The sequence below is a fragment of the Dasypus novemcinctus genome, chromosome 15 (assembly GCF_030445035.2).
Source record: "Dasypus novemcinctus isolate mDasNov1 chromosome 15, mDasNov1.1.hap2, whole genome shotgun sequence".
Classification (NCBI taxonomy): domain Eukaryota; kingdom Metazoa; phylum Chordata; class Mammalia; order Cingulata; family Dasypodidae; genus Dasypus; species Dasypus novemcinctus.
In genome coordinates this window covers 35884917-35906352 of record NC_080687.1, presented here as the reverse complement: position 1 = coordinate 35906352, position 21436 = coordinate 35884917, and the positions used below count along the sequence as shown (strand labels likewise).

At 39.8% G+C, this 21436-nt stretch overlaps 1 protein-coding gene across 6 annotated transcripts in view; it reads right to left on the bottom strand.

The window, feature by feature from the left end:
• Positions 1 to 21436, bottom strand: part of DOCK9 (dedicator of cytokinesis 9) — a 370241-nt gene that overhangs the window by 310556 nt on the left and 38249 nt on the right. For all 6 annotated transcript variants that reach the window (XM_058276466.2, XM_058276467.2, XM_058276470.2 and 3 more), the window contains exon 2: positions 14638 to 14798. In XM_058276466.2, the coding sequence (XP_058132449.1) occupies positions 14638 to 14798 (161 nt within the window). The remainder of the gene's footprint in view (positions 1 to 14637; positions 14799 to 21436) is intronic.

The following is a 21436-nucleotide window of genomic DNA, read 5'->3' as shown; positions in this document are numbered from 1 at the left end:
TCTATTTTCACATGTTGGAGCAAGATGGCTGCTGACATCTGTGAGGGTACAGGCTTCCTGGGTTCCTCTCTTCAAGGGTCTTGCTTTTTCCTGGGCTCAGGGTTCTTCTCTTCCCAAGGCTTTCTGTTTCCTCTATGAGCTTACTTCCTGGGACTCCAGCTTAAGGCTTCAGCATCAAACTCCAACATCAAAACTCCCAACATCAAAAACCCTCAACTCTGTCCTTTGCCATGCCTTTTATCTGTGAGTCCCCACCCCTTAGTGGGTGGGGACACAACCCCCTAATTACATGGCCCAATCAAAGCCTTAATCATAACTTAATCATGCCCAGGTACAGATCAGATTACAAACATAATCAAATATGTATTTTTGGAATTCATAACCATATCAAACTGCTATACCCACAGATAACATCATACCCAATGGTGAAAGGTTTAAAGCTTTCCTTCTAAAATCAGCAAAGATAAGGATACCCACTGTCACCACTGTTACTCAACATTGCACTGGCAGTTCTAGCCAGAGCAATTAAGCAAAATAAATAAATAAATAACATCCAAATTGGAAAAGAAGTAAAACTTTCCCTATTTCCAAAACTCTGAGAATCCACAGCAAAGCTAATAGAGCTAATATACTAATTCAGCAAAATGGCAGGGTACAATATCAAAATGCAGAAAGCAGTAGTCTTTCTATACACTAGTAATGAACAATCTGAAGAGGAAATTAAGAAAAAATTCCATTTACAATAGCAAATAAAAGCATCAAATATCTGGGAGTAAACGTAAGCAAGGATGAAAAGGGCTTAGGCATAGAAAATTATAAAGCATTGTTAAAAGAAATTAAAGAAGACCTAAATTAATGGAAGGACATTCGGTGTTCATGGAATGAAAGACCAAACATTGATAAGATGTCAATTCTACCCAAAGTGATTTAGATTCAATGCAATCCCAATGACAATTCCAGCAGCCTTCTTTGCAGAAATGGAAAAGCCAATCATCATATTTATAAGGGGGGTGAGAGGCCCTGAATAACCAAACTACCTTGAAAAAGAATGAATTGGAGAACTCACATTTCCCAATTTTAAAACTTATTAAAAAGCTACAGTAATAAAAAGCATGCTACTGTCACAGTACAGACATACAGACCAATAGATATGAATTGAGAGTTTAAAAATAAACCCTCATGGGAAGCGGACTTGGCCCAATGGATAGGGCATGCGCCTACCACATGGGAAGTCCACGGTTCAAACCCCGGGCCTCCTTGACCCATGTGGAGCTTGCCCATGTGCAGTGCTGATGCACGCAAGGAATGCCATGCCACACAGGGGTATCCCCCATGTAGGAGTGTCCCCCACATAGGGAAGCCCCATGCACAAGGAGTGCGCTCCAGCGTGAAAGAAAGTGCAGCTTGCCCAAGAACGGCGCCACACACATGGAGAGCTGACACAACAAGATGACGCAACTAAAAGAAACACAGATTTCCATTGTTGCTGATAAGGATAGAAGCAGTCCCAGAAGAACGCACGGCAAGTGGACACAGAGAGCAGACAACTCTGGGGCAGGGGAGGAAGGGGAGAGAAATAAATAAAAATAAATAAACCTTTAAAAAAAATAAAATAAACACTCACATCTACAGCCAATTGATTTTTTTTTTTTTTTTTTTTTTTTTTTTTGAGAAGGAGGTACCAGGATTGAAGCCAGGGCCTTGTGTGTGGAAGCAGGTGCTCTACCACTGAACTACATCTGCTCCTCTGGCCAATTGATTTTCGACAAAGGTGCCAAGTCTCCTCAATGAGGAAAGAATATTCTCTTCAACATATGGTTCTTGGAAACTGGATTTTCTTATGCAAAAGGAGGAAGGTGGATCCTAACTCATACCATATACAAAAAATTAATTCAAAATGGACCAAAGATTTAAATATAAGAAACAAACTATAAAACTCCTAGAAGAAAACATAGGAAAGAATCTTCAGGCCTTATGTTAGGCAATAAGTTTCTTAGAATTTACTACCAAATCACAAGAAACAGAAGAAAAAGTAGAGAGTACCTTATCAAAATGTAAAACTTTTGTGTATCAAAGGACTTTATCATGAAAGTAAAAAAGACAAGCTATAGAATGAGAGAAAAATTTGGAAACCACATGTCTGATAATAGTTTAAAATCCAGAATATGTAAAGAAACCCTATGATTCAATAACAAAGAGAAAACAACCCACTTTAAATATTGGCAAAACACTTGAATAGACATTTCTCCAAAGAAGATATTCAAGTGGCCAAACAGCAGATGAAAAGATGCTCAGTCATTAGCCATCAGGGAAATGCAAATCAAAACCACATGAGATACCATTTCATACACACTAGAATGGCTGCTATCAAAGAAACAGAAAATAACCAAGTGTCAGAGAGGATGCAGAGAAATAGGAAAACTCATTGATTGCATTTGGGGATGTAAGATGGTGCAGCTTCTGTGGAAAACAGTTTGGCAGTTCCTCAGAAAGTTAAGTATAGAATTACTATGTGACCCAGCAATCCCATTTGTAGGTATATGCCCCAAAGAGTTGAAAGCAGGAACTCAGATATCTGCACACTGATATTTCTAGCTCTATTATTCACAATTGCCAAAAGCGGAAGCAACCCAAGTTTCCATCAACAGATGAATGGATAAACAAAATATGGTAAATACATACAATGAAATATTATTAGGCATGAAAAGAAAAGAAGTTCTGATACATGAGACAATCTGGAGGAACCTTGAAGATAAGTTAAGAGAATTAAGTCAGAAGTAAAGGTACAATTATTATATAATCTCACTGGTATGTAATAACTAGAATAAGCAAATTTGGAGTCAGAAAATAGAATACAGATTACCTGGACCAGAGTGGGTGTTGAAAATAGGGAGTTAATGGGGAGTGGGTGTAGCTCAGTGGTTGAGGTCCTGGATTCAATCCCTGGAATCTCTAAAGGGAGAGAGAGAGAGAGAATTCTGTTTCATTGGTACAGAATTTCTGTTTGGGCAATGGAAAGGTTTTGTCAGTGGATGGTGGTATTGGTAACAGAACATTGTGAATGTGATTGACGCCACTGAATTGTATATCTGAATGTGATTAAAAGGGAAATTTTAGGTTGTATATATGTTCCTAGAATGAAAATTCAAAAACAAAACCTAGAATTGTATAACATAAATAGGGAACCCTAATGTAAACCATGGACTGTAGTTAATAGTACAATTATAATAATATTCTTTCATCAATTCTAAAAAATATACCACACTAATGCAAGGAGTTAATAATAGATGGGGTGGTATATGGGAAGTCTGTATTTTCTGTATAACTTTTCTGTAAATCTACAATTTCTTTAAAAAAATAAAATCATAGGATTGCGCAACACAGTGAACCCTAACGTAAACTGGGCTGTATTTAACAGCATCATTGTTTATAAAATTCTTTTAGACTTGTTTAGATATAGGCTTTTTGTCACATCTCATTCTCATACTTATATAAAATGAAAATGTTAGTGAATCATATGGGTTGAGATGCTCCTACAATTCCTTCGCAGAGTCCAAATCTTCAATCACTTCGATTCAATGTCACATGTCCACATTTTTCTAAGAGAGTTGGTGATGCAGCATTTCTCAAAGGAGTGTTTCATTACTAACTCCAGGATTTTCTTCTAAGTCACTGACACTTATTCTACAAGTTTTGAGCCTGACAATGTCTTGACATTATTAGAAGTTGTCAATGGAATATTCTCCAACAAAACCAGAACTTATAATCCTCCCTAAAAGGACCCTAAAAGGTTTGTTGATGAAACATCAGGGATTTCAGTTGTCCATTTTTTCAGCCAGATATAACAACCAATGTTATGTCTTCATAGGCAATGCCACTCACTGTGACCACCTTTCCAGTAATTGTATAAGACTCCATCATATGTAAGACTTCGGCATTTCAGAGATATAAGATTGCGGAAAAACATGCAAAACAGTAGTTTCTATTGCTATTTGGGTCTAATGTACCCTTTTAAAAGCAGGATGAAGGATATGAAATTTGTAGAGTCATCTAGGGTATCCTGCAGTAGAATGTTTGCCCTCTCTTCCCTCCAACCATCCAGGGATGGTTCCTAGCTCGTCAATAGAGAAAGTACATGGCGTTCTGTAAAACCCTTACAGATTATCTAATAAAAGTTCTAAGTCTAAGCCATTATTATAACTATTATTATAAATAATTGTGTGGAGCAAACATAATTATAAATACATGTGTATTTTACACATACATCATTGCTATTTATTTACAGGGTTGTGATTTCTTCATTTGAGGTGACTACTATCATGAACTTATTAAAAAGAGAAATATTTTTAAATTTTAAAGTTCTCTACACAAATAGTTAAAATCAACCTCAGGCCTAATACGTAAACTCTCAATTATCTGCAATTTGTCAAAGATCAATTGATCTTTGAAACTGGTACATAATAGACTCTAGCTGTTTCTGCATTTGGAAGTGAAAAGAAAAAGATATCTCTAAGCCAGTGTGATGATATCTCTAAGCCAGTATGACCAGTATGACTGGTCATATGACCAGTTGGCTGGTCATATCACAATTAGTAGTGGTATGACTGGTCATATGACCAGTTGGTTGGTCAAACCACAATTCCAGTTGGTAGTGGAATTTGTAGGAGGTGAGAAGGTCTTTACCCCACTCCTCCTCTCCTGCTCAGAGCTATAGTTCCTATTAGCCTACCACAATGACTGAAATACTGTTTGCTCCTTTAGTCAATGGCATTTTGCCTACAGGAAATCTTAGTTTCCTAGAGCTAGAGCTCTAGAAAACTAGAGAGAGCTCTGTGTGCAAGGTCTGGGCTGGGTGTTTTGCAGTTAAACTACAAGAAACCCAAAGAAAGGCTTATAATGAATTAGCTCAAGGAATAGAGTTCTAACTTGATAACCTCTTATGCGCAAGACCTCGAGGAACCAAAATCTTTGTTCTCAGGTGGAGCTTTCCAGTCCTTGAGGGCATTTTGGAAAATGATGGGAGTTACTTTTGTTTGTTTGTTTTGACATAAGGATTGGTGTTGTTGCTGACAGTTAGAAGTCAGGGGTGCTAGATGCTGGGCTGCCCCATATGGTTATTTAGTTGTGGTTCTTGTTGGGTTGTTCTTTTAACCACACAAAGGAACCCAGAGAAGGAGGGAGTAGGACTGAAATCCAACCTGTATTCCACTTGGCAAGTAAAGAGTTAACATCAGTTCTAGTGGAAGTTTCTATATTGTAAATACTGTAAATCTTTCATCCAGATAGGGCATCACAGCTGCCCATATGAGCTAGATGAAGCCCTGATTAAACATCCTACCATGTGACAGTTTGGCACAGCAAAGAATTGCCCTTAATCCCATACAAGTTTTGAACTTTCTGCTGGGCAAATATGTTTAAAAAAAAGTGTATAATTATCTAAGCCTTGATTCTAACCCTGTATTACATGTAAAAACAAGGTCTTTATTTTTAAAATTAACAGCGAAATGGACTTTTTGGGGGAAGCACAGTTCAAACACATTGCAGATTTGCGTAACCACCAACATAATCAGATACAAGATGAGTTCCATCAAGACAAAAAACTCCCTCCATTTATCCCTTTGTAGTCACATCCTCCCCCCATCCAAAAGCCCTGGCAGCTGCTGATCTATCCTCCCTCAATATAGTTTTGTCTTTTTGAGAATGCCATACAAATGAAATAATACACTGTACAGCCTTTTGAGACTGGCTCCTTTCACTCACCATAATGCCTTTGAGATTCACCCAAGTTGTTGCATGTGTCAATATTTTGTTCCTATTATTGCATGGTATACAATAGTTTGTTTACATATTCACCCATTGAAGGACATTTGGGTTGTTTCCAGGTTTGGGCTATTATGAATAAAGCTTCTATAAAATATTCATGTGTCGGTTTCTCTGTGAACAAAAATTTCATTTCTCTAGAGCAGGGGTTCTTAACAAGGGGTCAATGAGCTTGAATTTAAATTAAAAAAACCATTATTCTTGTGGGGATGTGTTGTACACGTGTGATATATTTATTAAATAATACACAGTATACTGTGGACTTAGAAGGGGCCCATGGTTTTCACCTGACTGAAAGGGGTCCATGGAATAAAAAAGGTTAATAACCCCTGTTCTAGGGTAGAGACTGAAGAGTGGGATTGCTTGGACATGCGGCAAATATATGTTTAGCTTTAAAAGAAATTGACAGACTACTTTCCAGAATGACTGAGCCATTTTTGCATCCCCTTCAGCAATGTATAAGAGTTCTAATTTCTCCTTATCTTTGCCAGCTCTCAGTACAGTATTTTAAATTTAAGCCTTTCAGAGCCATGTGTAGTGAGATCTCATTGTGGTTTGAATCTGCATATCCCAAATGGCAATGATGGTGAACATATTTTCATGCATTTATTTACCATCCACATATATCCACTTTGGGGAAGTATCTTTTTTTTTTTGTATTCATTTTATAGAAATATTACATCAAAAAATATGAGGTCCCATTCAACCCCACCACCCCCACCCCACCACTCCCCCCCTCCCCCCCCCCCCCCGCCCCCAGCAACACTCTCTCCCATCATCATCATGACATATCCATTGCATTTGGTAAGTATATCTCTGGGCAACGCTGCACCTCATGGTTAGTGGTCCACATCATAGCCCCTACTCTCCCACGTTCCATCCAGTGGGCCCTGAGAGGATCTACAATGTCCGGTAATTGTCCCTGAACCACCACCCAGGACAACTCCAAGTCCCGAAAATGCCTCCACATCTCATCTCTTCCTCCCATTCCCCGCACCCATCAGCCACCATGGCCACTTTTCCCACACCAATGCCACATTTTCTCTGTGGACCTTGGATTGGTTGTGTCCATTGCACATCTTGGGGAAGTATCTTAAATCTTGTCCATTTTTAATTGGGTTGTTTGTTTTCTTACTGTTGACTTTTGAAAGTTCTATATATATTCTGGTATAAGTCCTTTGTTGGGTAGATGATTTGAAAATACTTGCTCTGAGTCTGAAGCTTGTCTTTTCATTCTCTTAATGCTGTCTTTTGCAGAGCAAAAGTTTTTAAGTCTAACATCAATATTTTTAAATGAATAGTGTCTTTTCTGTCATGTAAAATAACTCTTTGCCTAACTTCAGATAACAAATATGATGTTCTTTTAAGATTTTTATACTTTTGTGTTTACATTTAGGTCTACAATACATTTGGAGTTGACTTCTGGATATGGTGTGAGGCTTAAGCTGAGGTTCTTTCTCTTTCTTCTTGCATGGGTATGATCAATTGCCCCAGCACTATCTGCGTTCTTTCTCTGTTGACTTGCCTTTGCACCATTTCAAAAATCAAATCACCATATTTGTGTGGGTCTATTTATGAATTCTCCTTCTTGTTCCATTCTTCTATGTGTCTATCCCTTCACCAATACTCTCCTCTCCTCATTACTGTAGCACACTATGGGCTGTAACTTACTATAATCAGGTAGTGTATGAGTCTCCACCTTATTCTTCCTTTTCAAAACTGTTTTGGCCATTCTATTTCCTTTGTCTTTTACTATAAATATTAGAATAAGATTGCCTATATCAACAAAGATCATGCTGGAATTTTATTCTGTTAACTCCATAGATAAATTTGGGGAGAATTGACATCTTTACTATGTTAAGCCTACTAATCCAGGAACATGTATATTTCCCCATTTAGTTCTTCTTTGACTTCTTTCCTTAGCAATGTAGAGTTGTCAGCATACATCCTGTCCCTGTTTTGATAGGTTTATGCCTAAGTATTTCATTTCTGAGCATTATTTTATATGATTTTTTTGTATTTCTTTTTCCAGTAGTCCATGAGTGATTTTTGTGTGTTGATCTTGTATTCAGCAACTTTGCTAAACAAACTTACTCTTTCTAGGAGCTTTGAGGTATATTTCCTGGAATTGTCTATGTAGACAATCATGGTATCGGCAAATAGGGACAATTTTTTTCCTTTCTAATCTGTATGCATTTTTCCCTTGTATTATTGCATTGTATATTGTTGAACTGAATTGTTCAAGGCAAGGTGAACATCCTTGCCTTCTTCTTGATCTTAGCTGAAAACATGTAGTCATTCACTGTTAAATATGATGCTACTATACATTTTCTATAGATGCCTTTTATCAGATTATAGAATTTCTCTTCTATTCCCAGTTTGCTGAGTTATAAAATCATGAATGGATGCTGAATTTTATCCAATGGGTTTCAACATTAATTGATATGCTCATATGGTTTCCCTTGTTTGGACTGTTAATATGGTGATTACAATGGTTGATATTTAAATATTAATTAAGCATTACATTCCTGGGATAAAAATCCAGTTAGTCATGATGTATTCTTCTTTTTTATGTTGTTGAGTTTGATTTGCTAATATTTTGTTTGAAGGCTTTTGAGTTTATATTATGGGATTATTGGTCTGTAGTTTTCTTTTTTGTTTGTTTTTGTTTAGTTTTGATATCAGGGTAATGCTTGCCTCATAATATGAGTTGAAACTATTTTCTCCTCTCGTATTTTCTGGAAGATATTGTGTAGAACTGGTGTTATTTCTTCTTTAACTGTTTGGTAGAATTTGCCAGTAAAGCCACCTGGACCTGACTAGTTCTGTTTCTAAAGTTTTAACTATTAATTCAACTTTTTGGTAATTATGTTATTGGTATTCATGTTATTTAGTTCATCTGAGGTGAATTTTGGTAGTTTGTGGTTTTCAGGCAATTGATCTATTTCACCAAACCTGTCAAATGTATGTGTGTAGAGTTGTTCATACAGTTCCCTTATAATTCTTTTAATGTCTGTAAGGGGAAGGAAGATCAGTAATTATATTCCCTCTTCCATATATGATACTAATTTGTGGCTTCTATCTTTTTTTTGGTCAGTCTTGCTAAATGTTGTATTAATATTTTAAAAGAATCAGCTTTTGGTTTCATTGATTTCCTCTCACTTTAAAAAAATATTGATTTTGGCTCTTATTTTTATCATTATATTCTGCTTGCTTTGTTCTTTAAAAAAAGTTTCTTAAGGTAGAAGCATAGATTATTTCAAGGCTTTCTTCTTGGTTTTTTTTTTTTTTTTTTTTTTTTTGAGGTTCAAAACCAGCATATGTGGGAAGCCAGCTGAACCACTGTGCTACATCAGCTCCCCAGAGTTAGTTTTTTCATTTGTTTGTTCATTATTTGTTTTGTTTTAAGGAGGTACTGGGGATTGAACCCGGGATATTGTATGTGGGAAGCCCGCACTCAACCACTTGAGCTATATCCACTCCCTCTTCTTTTCTAATATAAACGTTCAATGCTATTAGTTGCTTTCTTTTTTTATATATATATTTTTTTCTCTCGCCTTCCCCGCGTCCCCCACCCCCATTGTCTGCTCTCTGTGTCCATTCTCTGTGTGTTCTTCTGTGCCCACTTGTATTCTTGTCAGCAGCACTGGGAATCTGCATCTCTTTTTGTTGAGTCATCTTGCTGCGTCAGCTCTCCATGTGTACGGCACTACTCCTGGGCAGGCTGCACATTTTTTGTGCTGGGCGGCTCTCCTTATGGGGCGCACTCCTTGCGCGTGGGGCTCCCCTATGCAGGGGACACCCCTGTATGGTAGGGTGCTCCTTGTGTGCATCAGCACTGCATGTAGGCCAGCTCATCACATGGGAGGGGAGGCCATGGGTTTGAACCCTGGATTTCCCATGTGGTAGGGGGATCCTCTATCCATTGAGCCAAATCCGCTTCCCTATTAGTTGCTTTCTAAACATGCTTTAGGTACATCTCACAAACTCTGCAAGACAGGTCTACTGGCAACAAAGTCTCTCAATTTTTCTTTGCCTGACAAAGTCTTTATATCCCCTTCCTTTTTAAGAGATAATTTCTCTAGGTGAAGAATTCTAGATCAGTGGTTTTTTTTCTTACAATACTATAAATATGTCACTCTATTGTCTTCTTGCTTACATTGTTTCTGAAAAGAAATCTGATACAATTCTTATCCTTGTTCCTTCATAGGTAAGGCCTTTTATTTCCCTTTCTGGCTGCATTCTAGATTTTCTCTTTGCTTTGACTTTTCTTCAATTTGCATATGATATGCCAAGGTATAGTTTTTTTTTGGTATTTATCCTGCTTAGTGTTCTCTGAATTTCCTGGATATGTGGTTTGGTGTCTTTCATTCATTTTGGAAAATGCTCAACCATTATTACTTCAATTATTTCTTGTGTTCTTTTCTCTCTTCTCCTTCTCGTCCCATCATACATATGTTACACCTTTTGTAATTGTCCCATGGTTTTTGGATATTCTGTTCCATCTTTTTCATTATTTTTTTCCACTTTGCATTTCAGCTTTAGTCCAATATACCGATAACCCTATCAAATTACCCCAGCCAGAAATAGCAGGATTTTCCTGGAACTGTCTTTCCATGACTGATACCCACTTCCAGGTTTCAGATCATCTTGAGACCAGGCCTAGAGAATAGTGGAGGAAACTCACCTCCATTTAGGAGCCTTTCCCCGTGTACCTGCTACCATTTACTGCTAGTAATGCCTATTTTAAAGCTACACTCGGTGGGAAAGACAGGGTAGAATGTGCTTTCTCCATCTTACCTAGAATCAGAGCTCCAAAACATAGGGTTTTTTTCCCCCACTGTTTAAATAAATTCTGAATTTTTCAGAAATGCACCTAATGTGTAAAATCAGGAGATATTGTATTTGATTTTGTTTGGAACTTTGATAAAATTTGTTCATCATCCTCTAATGTCACCTGTGACAGTTTGAAGTTATGTGAATCCCAGAAAAAATCATGTTTTTTGAACTAATCCATTCCTGTGGGTGTAGGTCCCTTTTCATTAGCTTCAGTTAAGGGAACTTTAATTAGATTGTTTTTGATTAGATCACTTTGGGGGCTTTGATTAGACCACATCAATGAGATGTGACACAGGTTAGGTCTTCTTGCTGGCATCTCATATAAACTGATAAGCAGAAACACTGAGAAAGACAGCCATCCTGTCTTTGACCGTGCCATGTGAGAGAGAGGATCACCTGCAGTCACAGACACACAGGGAAGCCCGAGAGGCTGAGCGAGGTTAGAGTCCGGAGGCTCTGTACTCTTTAAATCAGCAGAGCACAGAGGCACGGAAAGAGGCCTCTGAGCGGTAAGCCCACGAAGAGACAAGCTCTGCCCACAGCTGAGAAGGCAGCCCAGGAGCTGACCAGCAGCAGCTCTGATGATGCCCTCATTTGGACATTTTCACAACCTCAGAAATGTAAGCTTTTACCCTAATAAATCCCCATTTTAAAAGCCAACACATTTCTGGTATTTTGCATTGGTAGCCTCTGGCAAACTAAAACACTGCCAGCACAACACCTCTGTTTGCGCCTGCATCTGTGACTATCCTATTCTCTCATGATTTTACATACATATGCATCCTTCTTTATATTCACTTCTTTGTATCTACTATTTTGTGCCTTACTTGAGGCATTGAAGTATGAAATACATATAATTTTATTATGTATTTAACTTTAATTTAATTTTATATTATTGATATAATAGAAAACTATTATATTATAATTATTGATTATTAATTTATATTATTACATATTGATTTATATATTATATAATATTATTTTGTATAATTAGATAATATGTATTAATTATATACTTACATATAATGTGTATATTACATATAGTTATATAATATATTATATTATGTATAATATATAAATATATGTTATAAATATATATTATAATTACACTGTTGTATATTATTTTATAATTATTGATTATTAATTTATATTATTGAGAGTACATCAAGTTTTTTTAAATGAATTTTGGCAGATTAAAGATGGTTTTAGATTTTTCTTTTTTTCTTTTTTTAAAGATTTATTTATTTATTTAATTTCCCCCCCTCCCCCGGTTGTCTGTTCTTGGTGTCTATTTGCTGCGTCTTGTTTCTTTGTCCACTTCTGTTGTCGTCAGCGGCACGGGAAGTGTGGGCGGCGCCATTCCTGGGCAGGCTGCTCTTTCTTTTCACGCTGGGCGGCTTTCCTCACGGGCGCACTCCTTGCGCGTGGGGCTCCCACACGCGGGGGACACCCCTGCGTGGCAGGGCACTCCTTGCACAGCATCAGCACTGTGCATGGCCAGCTCCACACGGGTCAAGGAGGCCCAGGGTTTGAACCGCGGACCTCCCATATGGTAGACGGACGCCCTAACCACTGGGCCAAAGTCCGTTTCCCGGTTTTAGATTTTTCAACAGTCCTTCTGTCAAGATGTGTTTTGGGGCTGGTCAAGCGTCTCTCTTTCCATATAATTCAGGGACTCTTTATTTATTCTCTCTGGCATGGTGGTCTCAGGGCTTCATAAGTGTTCTCAGTGCCCCAGTAGGAAGCTGCAAGTCTTATGGCCTAGCTTTGGAAGTCACTAAACACTACATTCTGTTGATCCACCAAGTCACTAAGGGCCAGTCCAGATTCAAGGGGAGTTAAATAAAAGGGGAAGCTTCACAGAAAGGGCTGGTGCCAGAAACGGCTTGTGGATAAGGTAGTGACCTGGAGACCCAGGTTTCCCTGGACTCCAATCAATGAACAAACTGCTCAGTTTTGAGTGAGTCTTTGAATCCATAATTCATGAAACAAGTAGAGGGGAGCAGCTATAGCTTAGTAGTTGAGTGCCTGCTTTGCATGTACAAGGTTCCGGAATTTAATCCCCGGTACCGTCTAAAAAACAAAACGAATCAAACAAGATCAACAAACTATAGAAGGGAAGGTCCCTTTTACTGGATGAAATTGTGTGAGTGTATATAATATCTTTCTTGCCCTTGAGCAGAGCTGCCAATGATGACCTTTGAATGTCTGCATACACAGAGCAAACATATATTTATTCAATATCAATGCCAGCTCTCGATTGAATCATAACCTAATGATTTACTCATTTCACACCCTAACACCAACTTCAAATTTTAATTGCCAAATCTATTACTCACATCCATGTTTTAAAAAATTTCTCTTCCCTCCCTCCGCTCCAGTTGTCTGTTCTCTATGTCCATTTGCTGTGTGTTCTTCTGTGTCCACTAGTATTCTTGTCAGTGGCATTAGGAATCTATGTCTCTTTTTGTTGCATCATTTTGCTGTGTCCGCTCTCAATGGGTGCGGCACCACTCCTGGGCAGGCTGCACTTTCTTCGCATGGGGCAGCTCTCCTTACAGGGTGCACTCCTAGCACATGGGTCTCCCCTACACGGGGCGGGGGAGGGGGTGGAACCTGCGTGGCACAGCACTCCTTGAGCATATCAGCACTGAACGTGGGCCAGCTCACCACGTGGGTCAGGAGGCCCTGGGTTTGAACACCTGGGCCTCCCATGTGGTAGGCGGATGCTCTATCCATTGAGCCAAATCCACTTCTCTCACATCCATTTTAACCCTATTTCCTCCATTCCTTTCTCCACCTTTCTCTCTCTCTCTTTCAGCTTATTTAACTCTGGGGAGTCATTTGGTACTTTAGCTTTAAAGATAGGTAGATCTCCACTTGAATCCTGGTTCCACTTTTGGCAAGTTTTTTTTTTTTTAATCTAAGACTCACCTTTCCTCATCTGTAAATTGGGGATAATGGTATCTGCTTTAAATGGTTGTTTGGTAGAATTAAGAAAGATAATGTCTGTGAAATATTACAGTTAATAGATGCAATTACTATTCTTGTAATCTATACAATGATTCTATTCCTAGCCTCAATGCCAGAAACATCAGTCAAAATTCCTGCTTTAGAAAAATCTATATAAAATTTGCTTGACAGTGTTCTGAAAATCAAAGAGGGATCTTATCCTTCCTTGATGTGTATGAGACAAGAATGGTTTGCTGAGATATTTGGTCCCTTTCCCATCATTCTATCAATGAAAGTTCAGAAAGCAAGTTTCAAAAATTTAGACCTACTTAATTTGGAAATTTTTACCATATGCAATAAAGGAATAGTCTTATCAATAGATATTTCATAATCTTTATTATTTGACCTCATTTATAAATCTACCATAGTCTGTTCTGTTTACTTTTTGGGAGGACTTATTGTTCCTATTAAATTGTCATTCCTTTCTCTAGGCTTAGATGTCATCGCATATCTATGTTTCTCTACTCTGGAAGAAGCAAAATCATGTATATGGAGGATTTCAACTTTAATATCATTTTCAACATTGTTGAAAATGGCAAATGACTTTTTTTTTCTTAATTACAACTCTCTTTAAGGTATCCCTCAGCTTGCCTAGGCCTTCTTCTAAAAAGAGACCATAACCTACCTTTATGAGAGTTAGTAAGGATTAAAAGAAAAAAATATACTCCTAAATGAACTTTACAAAATCATTTCATTTTTGTAAATTGGAAATAATGGAAATAGATTTTCTTATGAAAGTAGGAAAATAGGAAAGTTCATTTATGAAAGGAATATATTTATATTAAATGCACATACAGTCAGATTCAGAAACAATAATATTAAAGAATGTATTTATCAAATTATATGTACTCTTTAGGTATAGCATTTTAAACTATATTGTTAATGGAAGCTATGATTTTAAAAAGTTGTTACTGATATCTAACATTATTAGAAACTCTAGTAAAATGAATGAGAATGAGGACCAACCTTAAGTGAACTGACAAGGGAGAGGACGTTCTCTATGCTGGGAAAGGCCCGTTTCTTCTGACTCCTTTTTGGCTGGGCAAGAAAAATTCTCTCCCTCCCTCTGATCTTCTTTTTTGTGGAATTTTCATTCTCGTTCTTTTTCTCTTTGGTGTGGCTGCCTGCTGTAATAAGAACACATCGCTTTTAATTTCCCAGAAACCCATAAACATGAAACCACAATAAAATAGAAAATGTATATCTTAAAAGACACAACTCTTTAAGCCAAGCTTTTCAGTTCCCTTCTTCTATAACTTCCTGGTTAATCTGATTGTCTCCAGTCCATAGTTGTGTGTCTAACATTTGAGTGGTACTACAAAGCAAAATGAATAATAAAGGATTTGGTTCAGTTTTCAAAACGGGCAAAATTTCAAATCCTAATTAAAATATAAATGAATCACTAGTAAAAATTTGCCAAAGGGACCACAAGGTAGACTTGCCAATATGTGTGTATCATTGTTATTTTATTCTTAAAGTGGTTGCTTGAACTAAAATATCTAGTCTTTTATTCCCATTTGCTTTGGGGTGGAATGAGAAGGCAGCTTTATATTTTGTTTTTGTACATTGTCATCTAACAGGTACAGCGTTTCCATCTAAAAACTTCTTATGCTTTAAATTTCAGATAACACAAAATGATTTAAAGCCCTACTTTATCAGTATGGCAGGTCATTTAAATGGCAGGTCATTTAAATGAGAGACAACCTGAGCAATATTAAGTATATTTAAAATCCTGTGAGAGGGTTGGACATCACAATGGGGGAAACACCAAGGATGGTTATATAATGACAGACCAAAGGAAAAGGAGAAAGACATCTCTGAGACAGCCCCTTAAGTTACGAGCCTGAGATGGAAGTAGATAGTCAGGGATGAGGAGATTGGCAGAAAAGCACTACAGAGACATGTGTCCGTGGCAGAATTTCTCTCCCAGAAAATATATGGAATAGAACAGTCTCCCTGAAACTAGAGAAGGAAACATTAATCACAACATTTGGGGCATTACCTTCCTAATCTCTCACAAAACATGAACACCTACCCAAAAGGAATTTTTATTCATTGTCACAGGCAAGGTACTACGTTGAGAAAACGTTCTTGAGACTGATCAAGGAATTCCAAAGGGCAGCATTAGAACCAAGGAAAAAATTGAGGGAGGTGCATTTCAGTCCAGTCCAGAGAAAAAATTGTTGTTGATTAAAGCACCTGACCTCAAGCTGCCTCACCTCGAAGAGTCACTTCCACCTGCCCCAGTACCCAGCAACTGCCCCTACTGATTTTTGACTATTAATCTCAGCCTTGCTAGTCTCATAACCCCTAAATCCTACAGGATAGCTGGCTATTTGGTTGGTCCTCCCCATAAGCAAATGGGCTTCAGCCCAGACTTGGCTTCCCTTGCCGTGGCTTAAGTAACTGGTGCTAAACAGTGTCAGAGCTGGTGAACCCACTGCAGTCAGACCTCTTTACCTCCTGTGCCCTAGATTTAGCCTGCCCTGTGGGCTCTTCTGTCTGGAAAGACAGAGGAGCTAGAGGCTTCCTTCCAACGCTTTCGCGCAAGGCTTGACTGTGTCATGTTTTCATCCCCTGGGGAGCAGCCATCTACCTCAGCCTGGTGGCTGCAAGAAAGTTGGTTTTCCCTGTCATTCCCGACAATCTCCTTAATTGGGCTCCTGAGGACCCAGTCGCTGTCTGATGTCAGCTAGAGCTGTTTTTACTCTCTCTGCTCCTCTGCTCCACGGTTTGACTCGGGTTTTACACATCTTCCCTCAGGCTTGCCCCCTCGAATGCACCCGTGTGTTCCCCTGTACACTGCGTTAAAGGAGTGAATGTCCTGTGCACTCCTCCAGGTTAAAACTAGGGAGTAGATCTTAATTATTTCTGTCTTTTCCTGTGTGTAGCCAAGCCTGAGGGTCCCCTCCGGACACACTCACACCTTGGCATTCACTTCTCAAACCAAAGACATGTGACACCTGAAAACCTCCACTTGAAGTTTTCCCTCTGCATGGAGGGACACATTGGGCATGGGAAAACCAGAAATGCTGGACAGTTAATTCCCCTGAAAGCAGTCCTGAATCAAAGACAGACGGCGAGTTGGTGCATAAGTGCCCCAGCTTCCTTGCCTCCTGGTTGGGTTCATTCTGAGGCCTGGTTTTCAGAGTCCTAAGGGCATTGTGCTCTGCCTGCCCACGACAGTAACTTGCTTGACAATGAACCTTTACTGGCTTCCTTCCCTTCCTGTCGCAACGCCCATTGCCAGTTTACCCTGGCTCCCTTTCCTCAAGTACTTGCACTTGGATCCTTACCTCTGGGTCCGCCCCTGTGTGAGGCCTAGCACAACACCTAGCACATAGCAGGCACTAATGAATGAACGAACGTAGCCTCAGCAGGTCACCTGTCAACTCTGCAGGAGGGATTTCTGCCTTGGGGGAGGGGCACCTCTAGATGACCCTTGCGGATTCTCGCAGGAGCTATCATCTTCCTGTGCCGACATAAATGGCTTTCCAACTAGGAGAACTAGAAAAGGAACTGTGGGATGAGTACATGTGAAAAAAGAAGAGAATTGCCTCCTCTCAGATGCGAAGGGGAGAGTTAGGATCACAGCTTAGTTATGAAATCATTTGATTTCTCAAACCAGCACATTGCCTTTTACGGACACTGCAGTGTAGGGTGCTGTGCAGGGTGTGATTTTCCATAATATTCTATGTAGTTTACCACTTCTAGGCACAGCAAGTGGAGCTAGAAGTAATATAAGATATTCAAACTCTAGAGTATTGTAATATAAATAGACAGTCAAAATCACATATGAAATAAAACTTTAATTACTCAGTGACCAGCATTCTCATAACACTCTCTTAAAGTTAGTTGGCACTTCATTAGTGTTTCTGTGTTACAAGTGAGGAAATGAGTCACAGTAGAAGGATGGCTACTGTCTGAGGAAAGCTGGAAGAAAATGTTCCGGACCGCTTTCCTCAGATGCTCTGGCTAACACGGGGCGTTCATCATAGTTCCAGGCTCTCAAATCTTGCTGATGTATTTATTATTGTAAGAGAACAGAACCTTATGATTTAAAAAATAAAATAAAATAATCTTCGTGGCTAATGAGCTGTATAACGGCCAATTGTGAAAGGGAGTTTGATGAAACTATAAATTTTTTTTTTTTTTTAAGATTTATTTATTTATTTAATTCCCCCCCTCCCCTGGTTGTCTGTTCTTGGTGTCTATTTGCTGCATCTTGTTTCTTTGTCCGCTTCTGTTGTCGTCAGCGGCTCGGGAAGTGTGGGCGGCGCCATTCCTGGGCAGGCTGCTCTTTCTTTTCACTCTGGGCGGCTTTCCTCACGGGCACACTCCTTTGCGCGTGGGGCTCCCCCACGCGGGGGACACCCTTGCGTGGCACGGCACTCCTTGCGCGCATCAGCACTGCGCATGGCCAGCTCCACACGGGTCAAGGAGGCCCGGGGTTTGAACCGCGGACCTCCCATATGGTAGACGGACGCCCTAACCACTGGGCCAAAGTCCGTTTCCTGAAACTATATATTTTTGGAGGTAACATGTGACAATCAGATTTTTTTTCATAACAACTAAGAGGTTAATACAGTTGAGCCCATGCTAAGTGAGGTCCTCACCTCCTCCGAGCTGCCCTGCTGGGTAGTGTCTGAATTGCACATACTTTCCAGCAAAACAGAGCTTAGGAATTGGGTTGACAACCTGGAAGGGGTCTGCACCTGGATGCTTGGAGGGAGGGAACCACCCTGGCAATGGGCCAGCAGTCCCTAGCTTTTGGGAGGTCCAGCAAAGAAGTAGGAAGTGGGCAGGTCACTGAGGCACGGCGGCACAGGGGCCAGTGCTACACCATGAACCAAAGGGACAAGCAGGAAGGTCTGGCAGCCCCAGGATGGGCTAAAGGGACAGTTGCTTGCATCAGATTACAAAAGTAAGCACAGAAGTCAAAAGACACCAGAACGGAGTACTACACGGGGGAGAGGAGCTCAGTCACTAGAACTAGAACCAACGTGAGGCCCAAATCCTTCCAGGCCTGCCCATGGGCAATTACAAAAGCCTCAAGGGGAAAAGCTGCGCTCCCAAGCAGACTGCAGCCTGAAAGGGGTTGCAGCCAAGGACTTGGGTCCCCCAGCTGGCCATGCGCTACGCCAACGCAGGCGCCTCCACTGGGAGGCCTCTTTGCGGGAGTTGGAATTTGTTATAGCAGTAAGAGGAAGACAATACAAGTAACTAAGGGGGCACGGTAGCCACAGTGAAAGAACAACCAAAATACCCATAACAGTTAGGTTTTAGGAAATAAAATTTAGAGGAGACAAGCAAAAACTTGAGTTAAAAAAATACTAAGTATGCATAGAAAGATTCCATTGCAACGCGTACACATAAACTTTCTGGAACTAAAGGTTTTTTTAACACTGGAAGATAAAATTGTCATAATGCTATGGAAGACAAAAAGAAAAAAATCTTAAAAGCAAATATCCAAAGAAATGGAACTCATGAGAAAGAAAAACCTAAACAAGAGAAATAGCATACAAATAACAGGAATTCCAGAAGGATTTTTTTAAAAAAAGATTTTCTAGAAAATAGAGCCAAATTTTATGAGCCAACACTTTAATGGGGAGTGCAATCTCAAGGGAGCAGGGGTGGAGAGAAAGCAGAATGAGGCAGAAAAAAGGGAGAGCAATAACGACCAGTGCATCGTAAGCTGGCTGAATTTCCATGAAAAGCATAGCTGATAACTTGGTCTTGTGGATATGTTCAAAGAGGTGGTATAAACTATTGCAGCTCAGAAAATCTTCCAGAAAAAGTAGAATTTACTCTCCAGCTCCCATTTGTGCCCTATCTCTCACTGATCAAAGTCCAGGGGTTTCCATTTTGTATTACTTGGCCTCTCTGGGCAGCTGTTGAGGAAGCCATAGCATACTTTGTCAATTGTGACAATATACACATGGGATTCATTGATCTTTACTGGTAGCAGCAGAAGCTACAGTGCTCTGGCTTCGTGACCTTGGGAACAGAAAAAAGCCATTACATCAATGGCCAGTTTGGCCAGAAATAAAAGCAAATGAGTGGATCTAGGGTTGTGCATAAACTGAGTCTGGTACCATCCATTCCTTGCAGCACTCAGATCTACTCATATCCAAGACTTACCTGAAAAAGATGTAAATGCAAACCGGTGGTGGCCAGTAACAAAATTTAGCAAACCAAACTAGAGTCCCCTTTGCTGTAGCAACTTCTGAGGTTATAATTAGAATGACCAATTGTTCCAGTTGGCCTGGGACTTACAAGTTGCCAGGGTGCAGGACTTTCAGTTTTAAAACCAGGACAGTCCCAGGAAAACTGGAACAAGTTTGTGAACAAATCCCTCCTTTGCCCCTAAGTCTATATTTCCCTCACCTCCAGCCAGCTCTTTGGTTGCTTGGGCTACCTGCCTCTGGGGTGACCCAGATATTCATTCCTAAGGGATCTGAGCCCTTTTTTTTTTTGCCTTGTTACAGCTATTATGAATCAGGAAAACCCAAAAGATGCCCTGGAAAATTCTCCGGGTTCCAAACTGCCCCCATTCTGTAACAGCAACTTTAGTTCTTCATGGTAATCAGAGTCAATTACCCCAGCCAGTACCTCTTCTCTTTGCCTTTTGGTCTACTGGTACAAGGACCCCAAAGTGACCAAATGGTAGATATAACCTCTAGCTCAGAAAAACCTTTATTCTTCTAGGGACAGTGCTTTCCCCCAGGAACAAGGATCTTTAATCTTGAAGAGCCTAACTTTGCAAAGACGGGAAGCACAAATTCTGAAAACTGGTCACTGGGGGTATACATGAGAGAGACTATCCCTGCTTTTACCTCTTGGTTCTTTATCTCATATACTCAGTATCATATATCAGCTGGTGGTGCTTTGCCTATATCCTGTAATATATTTTCCCTCAAAACTACCAGATAAAGCACTTTGAGTGTTTGACAAGCCATTTCACCATTCTATCAGACCAGATGCTTCTGGACAAGGATAAGATCAGTGAATGCTGTGGTTATATGCCCATTATTATTCCTCTTTTATTGCTAAATGAGTCCCTTGGTCTGGGGTAATATTGAATGAGATATGTTGATAGATCACATTCTATAAGCCATTAGCTGGTGGTGCTTAAGAAAGAACTGCTGATAAGGAAAGTAAACCCATATCAAGTGTATGTATTGATATACTATTTTGCCCAAGGTAGATGAGGTCTAATATTATCAATCTGCCAGCAGATGACTGGCTGGCCTCCTCAGGGAATGGCACCATATTGAGAGCTCATGCTGGCCTCTGCTGCTTGCAGGTGGGAAAATCTGTGTTGTGGTAAGATTGCTTTCGTGAGGGAAAGCTTGTGTTGTTGAACCCACGCCACCATGACCACACTGTCCATGAGCCCCATTGCACAAGCACTGCTATGACTGAGGTGAGGGATGCTGGTTGACACCCAGAGAATGTTATCCTGTCCTCCTGCTTGTTGAGAGCTTCCTCTGCAGAGGATGTTCTCGAGAGCATTAAGTGACAAAAATTCACATGCTTTGTGCCCGTTCCCAAAAATCCATCTACATAACTCTTTCTCAGACTGCTTGTCTTCCAGTCTTGATCCTTCTAAACCTCTAGTCAACCAGTTAAGCCTTTCATCCCTTCTCAGAAGTTAATGCCCATCAGTACCTCAGGGCACAGCACCTCTGATATGAAATGAGCACCAAACGTATTCACAGCTCTTCCCCCTGAGATGATTTCCTTTCATTACTGTCTTTTAGGA